The sequence below is a fragment of the Psammomys obesus genome, unplaced genomic scaffold, assembly GCF_907164565.1.
Source record: "Psammomys obesus unplaced genomic scaffold, mPsaObe1.curated_primary_1811, whole genome shotgun sequence".
NCBI classification, from domain to species: Eukaryota; Metazoa; Chordata; class Mammalia; order Rodentia; family Muridae; genus Psammomys; species Psammomys obesus.
In genome coordinates, this window is record NW_026590707.1 from 1,570,527 (window position 1) to 1,579,082 (window position 8,556).

The 8,556-nt window shown below is 61.5% G+C and overlaps 1 protein-coding gene across 3 annotated transcripts; it reads right to left on the reverse strand.

The window, feature by feature from the left end:
• Positions 1-9: 9 nt before the first annotated feature.
• Positions 10-3,417, reverse strand: Nkx2-1 (NK2 homeobox 1). 3 transcript variants are annotated; one of them, XM_055608697.1, is made up of 3 exons: positions 3,349-3,417; positions 1,780-2,165; positions 10-964 (listed from the first exon to the last, which is right to left on the reverse strand). In XM_055608697.1, exons 2-3 carry the CDS (start codon positions 2,150-2,152, stop codon positions 222-224), a joined length of 1,116 nt encoding a protein of 371 aa, XP_055464672.1. In that variant the 5' UTR covers positions 2,153-2,165; positions 3,349-3,417; the 3' UTR covers positions 10-221. The 3 variants fall into 3 exon arrangements, with proteins under 3 accessions (XP_055464672.1, XP_055464671.1, XP_055464670.1); XM_055608696.1 differs by lacking the exon at positions 3,349-3,417 and adding an exon at positions 2,846-3,109; XM_055608695.1 differs by lacking the exon at positions 3,349-3,417 and adding an exon at positions 2,270-2,778.
• Between the last annotated feature and the right edge of the window lie 5,139 nt (positions 3,418-8,556).

Here is an 8,556-nt window from a genome sequence, read left to right on the forward strand (position 1 = left end):
GAAGAAGAAGAAGAAGAAGAAGAAGAAGAAGAAGAAGAAGAAGAAGAAGGAGTCCAGCAGAGCAATTTGGTCTTTGTGTACTTTTCCTTGGTCTAAACACAAATAGATTTTTTTTTTTAAAGAAAAGTAGAAGCGCGTGGGGCAGCGGGCGAGTAGTGGTCTTGGCGGAGGGCAGAGGGGAAGCTGTGAGGTCGCGCGGGGGCTCAGGCGGGTCCCATGTCTCACCAGGTCCGACCATAAAGCAAAGTGGAGCAGGACATGGCGCCATAGTCCGAGCCCGAGGAGTTCAGATGGGATAAGCTGGAGACCTGGCCCTGCAGCGCCGCCGGGCTGGCCGCGTGGTGCGCCAGGTCCGGTGACTGGCCCGCGCTGCCCGGCTGGTGGGCCGGGTGCGCGCCCAGCCCCGCGCCCCCGCTGCCCACCGAGATGGCCGCGGCGGCCGCCTGCGCCGCCTGCGCCTGCTGCTGAGCCTGCTGCTGCGCGTGGCCCTGCAGGCTGGCGGCACCCGGCGCGGGGGCCCCCGCCTGGCACGGCTTGCCGTCCTTCACCAGGACCGGCACGGCCACCCGGCGCGGGGACTGCTGCTGGGCCTGCTGCTGCTGCTGCGGGCACCCCGCGCCCCCGCCGCCGCCGCCGCCGCTGTCCTGCTGCAGCTGCTGCTGCGCCGCCTTGTCCTTGGCCTGGCGCTTCATCTTGTAGCGGTGGTTCTGGAACCAGATCTTGACCTGCGTGGGCGTCAGGTGGATCATGCTGGCCAGGTGCTCGCGCTCGGGCGCCGACAGGTACTTCTGCTGCTTGAAGCGCCGCTCCAGCTCGTAGACCTGCGCCTGCGAGAAGAGCACGCGGCGCTTCCGGCGGGGCGCGCTGGGCAGCGGGGCCATGTTCTTGCTCACGTCCCCCAGCGAGCCCAGGCCGCCCATGCCGCTCATATTCATGCCGCTCGCCGGGCCCATGAAGCGGGAGACTGTAAGCGACAAACGCACAGCGTCGGCTGGGGCCGGGGCGGGCTACCCCGGCTCTCCGTGCCCTTGGCCCAAGCGCCGGCCCCAGCCTTCCAGGACCTTCTCCTCGCCTAGGCCGCCCAGCGTTCTCTCCCCGAACTAGGCCCGGCTGGCTGGGGGCCAGTGCCTTGCCCCCGGGCCGCACCGTCGAAGAGCTTAGGGGTTGCAAGTCTAGTCACTCTGGAGCGGTGTCAGACTCCTTAGACTCGGAATGCACAGCGCGGGGAGGAGCGCGCGTCGGCTCCTTCAGTGCCCCAGCCGGGTAGGAGACCCCGGGGTGCGGAGGGCTGGGGCAGAAAGACGGACCCCGGCTCCAGGGGGTTAGCACAGGGGGTTGCCCTTCTCGGAAGCCCCGGCTTGCAGGCGCCTGGCCTCTCGCCTGCCCTCCCGCCTGCGGGCTCCAGGCGAGGACACCTGCTCGGCCCGTGCGCAGCCGCGTCCAGAGCTGCGCGCCACCCCAACCCGCCCGGAGACTGGCAGGGCGCCGGCCTGGGCGCCCCCAGCCCCGCCGGCCCGAGCCCTCGGCTCCGGCGGGCCTCCCCCGGCTCCCCGGAGCCTTCCGCTCCAAGCCCGCGCTCGGTGCCCGCGGTGCCGGGCGCGCCGAGCGCAGGAGCCCAGCCTCCACCGGGCGCCTCTCGGGGAAGCCCGAGCCCGCGGTTGCGGGGAGGAGGTCCGGCTCCCGCAGCCCTGCCCCGGGCGCCGCCGCGGGCCGCCCACCCCTCGCCCCGCGCGCCCCCCGCGCCCTGCCCGCGGCCCCGCGCGGGGCGGCCTCACTTACTGGCGGGGAAGCGCGGGTCCGGGTTGGCGCCGTACCAGCCGGGGCCCGAGGCGCTGTTCCGCATGGTGTCCTGGTAGGGCGGCAGCTCGCTCATGTTGCCCAGGTTGCCGTTGCAGTAGCCCCCCACGGCGGAGTGCGAGAGCTGGGGTACCCCCGCCGCCGTCATGTGGTAGGCGGCGGTGACGGCGCCGTGGTGGCCCACGGCGTGCTGCTGCATGGCCGCGGCCGGCGGGCCCGCCTGGCCCTGTCTGTACGCCGCCAGCGGAGCCCCGAGGCCGCCGCCCTCCATGCCCACTTTCTTGTAGCTTTCCTCCAGGGGACTCAAGATGTCAGACACTGAGAACGGAGTCGTGTGCTTTGGACTCATCGACATGATTCGGCGTCGGCTGGAGGAGGAAGGAAGAGGAGGAAAAAAAAAAAAAGGGAGAGGGGGAAGGCGAAGCCTCGCTACTTTTTTTTTTCCTCCCTTTGCCAAATATTCTGGTGTTACCTTAAGGCCGGTCTCGTTGGCTGTACACGTAACGGAGTGGCCCGAGTCCGCCTTAATTGGCTTGAGTGGAGGCTCGGGGGCTGCCTCGCGTTTGTTTTAGCCCGGCGCCAGGTTTTAGGCAGCCACCAGAGGCGGGGCATAAGCGCTAAAGCAACAAGACAATAGAAGCCTACATCTTGCCCGAGATAATTAGCTTACATGCTGATGACAAGGTAAACACCTTTAAGCTTCACTTGTCAAGATTTTTTAGGTCTCAAAGAGAGAAAGGAGAGAGAGAGAGAGAGAGAGAGAGAGAGAGCCAAAGCATTACTTTACCCCTCCCTGGTACACTCCCACCCCCATTTTTGTGGGGTGCCTGTGGCGCGCGGGGAGAAGGCGGGGGAGGGAGGAGAGGAGGGAGCCGAGAGCGGGAGGGCCAGAGGTGGGGTAGAGAGTAACCCAAAGGGAGGGACGGGAAGGAGGCAGGGAGGCGACTGCCGCTTTGCAACCAACTTGAGGAGTTACAAAGTGGCCCCGGGGTCCGGCCCGGCCGGGGTGGCGGGGTCAGGGGCCGGGGAGCGGGGAGCGGGGTTTCACCTGCGCCTGCCGGGGCTGCTCCTCCCTCCCGCCGCGGCCTCCCAGCCCCGCGCCTTCCCACCGCCTCCGGACCACATCGGGCTCCGCCGCGCCGAGCCCCGGGCGCCACCCAGAGAGTGCGCGAGTCCGGGGCTGCGGAGCCCGGGGCTGCGCTGTCGGTCTACGTGTCTGTCAGTCTGTCTGTCGGCCTCTTCTGCCGCCGTCAGAGGGACACCTCCGCTACCCGCCCCCTTCCCCCTCGCCCGAGAGGATCCCGGCGGGTGGAGGGGGAGCTGGGGAAGGGCACGGCTGCCTCCGGGAGGCGGTCACGGATCCCCGCGCCACCCCCCACCCTGGCTCCCGGGCGGCCCAGCCCCCCGGCCCAGCCCACCCCGCCGCTCCCTCTCCCCACCCTCCCCCCGCCGGCCCGGGCGACGGCGCCGCCGGCCTTCGGAGCTGGGGGGACCAGGGCGCGGGGATTAACGCGGGGGTCCCCCACGGAAGCCGCCCCACCTCGAACCAACCTGCTGCCCCAGACCCTTGCCCATGGCCTGGCTCCTCCGGCTCCCGAAGCTGGTGCGGACTTTCGCAGGACATCGCGGCCCTCGCACCTCAGCCCGGGTCCCCGCTGCCCCGGGAAGGGCCCGGGCGGGGGGCCGCGCGGGCGCCGAGCGGAGCTGAGCGGGAACCCCGGGGGAAGGCGCGCTCCGGGAGGAGGCGAGTTCCCCGACGCCCGCAGCCCGGCGGGCGGGAGGCTGCGCGGAGGCTCGCCTCCTCCCGGGGCCCGGCGCCGGAGTGCACTCGCTTCCCCGGGAATAACCAAATATCTTTGTCTAAAGTGGCGGCGGAAACGGCCGGCCGCTTTGTGGCCGCGCTGGATATTAGCGGCTGAGGATCACTCGGCTTCAATTGGGCGCCTCTCATCCGGCTAGCAAGACACCGCTTAGGAGGAAGTGGGTTTCCTGTCTGAGCGTTCCCAGGGCTTCAAGTGTGAGCCCCGCGCCTTGAGGGTCCTTGGGCGCCTGGCGAGGGGGAGCGGTGGGCTGCGCTCCCCGGCGGGGCCGGGGGCGGCGGCCTCGTGGCTGTCACCAGGCCGCCATCAGCAGTCGAGTGGCCCACCCGGCCAAGCCCTGCGCCACACGGCTCGGGAGGCCACCTCCGTTTTTCTCCTGGAAGGCCAGCGTTTCCGCTGGTGTTTGTTGGGGGGTCTGCTGTGCTCGTCTGCAGTGTGAGCCTCCTCGGCGCGCTCGGGGCTGGGAGGGCGGAGTGCCTCCTGGCCCGGCAGGTGCCTCCCAGACACTTCGGCGGCCAGTCAAGGAGCCTCCTTGATTTGGGTTTTTTGTTTTCACGTTTTCTGTCCTCTCCTCGTAGCGAGGGGGCTCCCGGGAATGAACGGGCGGTTTGGAGCGAGCTCATTCAGCAGGGTAGGCTCCTTTCCACTAATAGCAATTACGGGATGGAAAGTTGTTGCATTTGCTCTTTAAGATCTGGCCTTGAAGAGTGCTCTCTACCCCCTCAACGCAAAGCCAGCGGCTGTGCCAGCGGGAGCTTTCCTCGCCACCTAGCTCTGCCGGGACGGGAGCCGAGGCTCCGGGCCCCCGCGGGCCTCCCGAGTGGGCCCGCGTGTCCCCGAGGCCCCCACCGGGGCTTGGGCGCGGGCAGGTGCGCTGGGGCTAAGCTAGGGGCGAGGGGAAGCTCTGCGCTCGCTCTCCTTTCCCAGGGCCTTCTCTGGGGGGCGCTCTCAAGACGAGCTCAGGCCCCCGCCGCCAGAGCTTTGCTCTCCTGCGTGGGGACAGGAGGCCGAGCTGGATCAAGTGACTGATGGAAAGGGCAGGCGGAGCAGAGCGCGGACCGTCTGAAGGCACGACCCAGACCTGCCAACGCTGGGGAAGGGGTCTTAGCAGGAGGTTTCGGTCGCCTGTCTCTGTCAACTCCGTTATTTTATAAGTGATGCTAGTTACAAGAAGCACCAAGTATAAAGTGTCGGTTGTCTCGTCCCCTTCAATGCCATTTACACAAGGAGAGAATTCTTTTCTTCTTCTTCTTCTTGAGATTCAAGCAAAATCGGACACATCAAAACACACCCAAAGCTTGAGGGAAAAAAAAAAAAAAAAGCTCACGGCCAAGGTCTGTATTTCTGTTTCCGTGATTATTATCCAACCTCTTGCCTGTTCGGCCTTCCACGGACTCTGGGTAGTGCAGACCTGGCCTCCAGAAACCAGCAGGTGGCCGGTGTGGGAGAGCGAGAACAAGCGAGGTTTCAGCGCTACTGTAACCCAGAGCCTTTTCCAAACTACAGCAGTGGGTGGGCGCTGGGCTCAGAGCTGGAGGGGTGAAGGCCCCGGCAAGCCTCGGCCTTGGCCCTTGGTGGGGGAGGGAACTGGACCTTCAACCTTCTCAGGCCCGCACTCTAGGCCCAGCTCCTACCTAGAGCTGGTGTGTGTGTGTGTGGGGGGGGTGTGTGGGGGTGCAGTACGCTGTAGCCCAAACCGAATGAACGTCTCACGCTCCTTCATAAACACCTATCATTTTTGCACCTATCATTTTGCATTACTGCCCATGAGCACTGACTCCAATAAGAGAAAGACTGAATTCTCAAGAGCTTTTGGCAAACAACAACAACAACAACAAACCCCAAAACGCTGGGTGTTTACCTCTGAACTCACCCAGGCAAAGGTCTTGGGAGCCTCTGCCCAGGTTCCAGCCTCTCTCTCTGACCACGGAGCGTGCTGCCTCTCTGACTCTTTCCCTCTTGTAGCTGTGGATTAGTATTGGAAAATCAAGCTCACCCTTCATGGCTGCTGCGCCTTCCTTTGCACTGCAACTAACTCACTGTCAGTGGCCTGGGCCTTCGGTAGCACAGATCCCAGCTCTCAGGAGGTTTTCCCAAAGGCCCATCTTAATTTCACTGGTTAGAAACCAAGGAGCTGCAGAGGCTGAGGCCCAGCCCCAGAGGAGCAGAGTAACCACCAGCCTTTGCGGCCCAGTGCCCTTCTCTCCCTCCAGCGCCCTTAGAAAGACCAGCAGTGAGTACAAAGAGCCGTGTGAAATTCCTGGACCATGGCACGGTAGGATGCCGGGGAGAGGACGCCCAAACCAGAACCATCACCTACCACCTTCTCCTCAAGCTTGCTTGTTTCCAACACCCAGGAAAGCCCTCACATCTTCCTGGGGCGCTAGGTGTGTTCCTTCCAATGCTACACAGTTCTAATTGCCATTGCAGTTCATGGCTCATGTAACAGCTGCTCATTGACCTGCTGCTGTATCAGACACCGGGTGAGCTAGGTCAGAACACTTAGCTTCAGACAATGTAGATATGGCCCTTCTCCACCGGCAGCTTCCATATTAGCTCTGATCATTCCAGGGATGTATAGTCCCTTTGTAACAAGAATTGAGAAAAAGGGGGGAGGGAGTCCCAGCGAAGTTTTGTGTCCCAGTTTAGTTACCATTTCCCTCATCTTTCAGTGCCAGGGCTGGGGCGGGGAGGAGCCCTTGTGTAGAGCTCAGAAACCTTGGAGTCTGAGACTCAGCATCATCATTTTCTGATGGTGTGATTTCCCACCATACACTGAAGCAAATCCCTTCACACACACACACACACACACACACACACACACACACACAGAGAGAGAGAGAGAGAGAGAGAGAGAATGGGAAGGGTCAGACACCTGTCTCATATAACTTCCTACTTTATAGTGTCAGTGACTTAGATAATCCACGATGAGATGCTATGCAGGAGTTTCATCATCTTTAAAATCCTTAGCAAACAGGAATTGTTTTGACTCAGTATTTTGGACTTAAGGAAACTGGGGGCCACACCTCTGATGCTCCTCAGGAAGAAGTGACACCCAGTGCCCCCCATAGCCACTGCAGGGGCAGGGCTGAACTGCACTGGGCTGGCTTGGGCTCCAGAGGACTCCAACGGTCTGGGGAGCTCGACAGTTGAGAGCTTTGACAGTGGCCCTGTGTTCTGTTCCCAGCGCCCAGTTTACAGCTCTTAACCTTCTGTAACTCCGGTTCCAAGGAAACTGATGCCCTCTTCCGGCCTCTGCGAGAACCAAGCACGCAACTAATGCATATATATTCGCGCAAGAACCACACATAAAATTCTTTTTAAAGTGTGGCGGAGGTAACCTGGCACAGAAACAACGGAAATGGGGGAGGGACTCTAAGAGGGAGAGTGTTCGCTACTCTTCAACCCAGAGATCCAAGGAGAGCCTTCCGAACCTGGCAGCTGACCTCTGACAATTTTCCCAGGATCCCTCCCACGCTTTCCCAAACTTTGAAAGCCGCCTTGGGGTTCTTGCTAGGCGAGTGAGCATCAGGATCACTTTGGAATATTGCAAGGAATATTCCTGCAGGGGCAGAGTGCAGGAAGGGGAGGGACATCACAGGGGCTGCAGCACGTCCCTTGGTTGTGAGGACACTCTTGGCAAGAACCCTGCCCTCAAGCCGTGGATGGGGGACGAGGCTCTTCCCTTGTGTCTCCCTCGGGTCAAGCCCTCTTAAGGGTTATGGTCTTGAAAGCTCACTCCCAAGTTGTAACCCAAACCCTTGCTCTGTCCAAAATTCCAGGGACGCCTCCTGGTGGGACCAGTTTTGAGGCAGGAGTGAGTCTCAGGAGTAGGTTACAAAAGAAAAGGGAACAGTGCATTAAACTGTCCTTTGAAATGACAGGGAAGAGCACTTGAAGCGGCGCGCAGACAGCGCCGGGCACACTCGGAGCTTTGCTGAGAGCTGGTCTCCCCTTTGCTCAGTTTCTCCCCTGAAGGAGTGGGAGGGGCCCTGGGAACACCAGCCAGTGAGCGCTGCTCTTGAGGTTGTTTTAGAGGCAGTGAATGCTGACAGAGGTCTTCGGGAGGGCGCAGCTGCTTTGCCCCAGGACCTGGGCATCTTCATGTAGCTTCTATATTATTAATGAATTTGTTGTTTTTAGTGGGTGCTGCCGTTGCTGCGGAACCTCGCTCACGCCAGGCGAGCGTCTTGCAACAGAGCCTCATTTCCAGTACCTCTGGCCCAGCTTCGGGTGATTAAGCCGCCTTCTGCCCTCTATCACCTCTATCAAACTTTGTTGCCTACAGAATGTTTGCATTATTCCATGTGAAGTCGCCACAGCGCGGCTCCCTTCTCGGGTTCTTCCCTTCTACGGCCTTTCCCTTTCCTTTCCGCGCCCTTCCTCTCCAACACTTATGCTCAGGAAAAGTTTCTGCTGGCCACAGCACCGTCCCAAGCCGGCTTTGGTGATCTCCAGCTGACAGTCTGGATTCCTCTTCGCTGTCTAGATCTTTAAGCCCGACAGCTGCAGTCCTCGGCGATTCGTAGCACCCTCTACTGGACATCAGTAGAAACGTATCTCTCCAGCGTCCCGGGAAAGGTTTGCTAGCTCCTGGGTCTGAGGAAGGACAGGAGGACTGCTGAGTTGAAAGAGACTGGCTAACCTGCCGCCCACTCTCTCAGCTTAACTATCCATCGTGTTACTCACTCGTTCAACACGTCAGGCTTTTCATAGGTCTACGCAAAGCTACCGCAATGTAGATTGTGATTGACTTTGAATTACCAACGCACCTCCTTGAAAGGGCCCTTCTGAAAAGCAGGACTGGCTTCCTGGCTGCCACAGCTGCACCCAAACTCCTCATCTAATTAGGCTTTAACTTGTGATAGTGTTACAGGAATTTGCTCTTCAAGTCTGAGGGCCAGTGGTCAGGCCCTTGCTGGCGAGGCGGCTCTTCCTT

Bases quoted from the DNA above. Each gene is read 5' to 3' on its own strand.
- Nkx2-1 (XM_055608695.1), bottom strand. From the start codon at position 2,409: ATGCCCCGCCTCTGGTGGCTGCCTAAAACCTGGCGCCGGGCTAAAACA. The intron at 2,166-2,269 runs GTAACACCAGAA...TTCCTCCTCCAG, and splicing joins CCAACGAGACCGGCCTTAAG to CCGACGCCGAATCATGTCGA. The intron at 965-1,779 runs GTAAGTGAGGCC...TGTCGCTTACAG, and splicing joins GGACCCGCGCTTCCCCGCCA to TCTCCCGCTTCATGGGCCCG.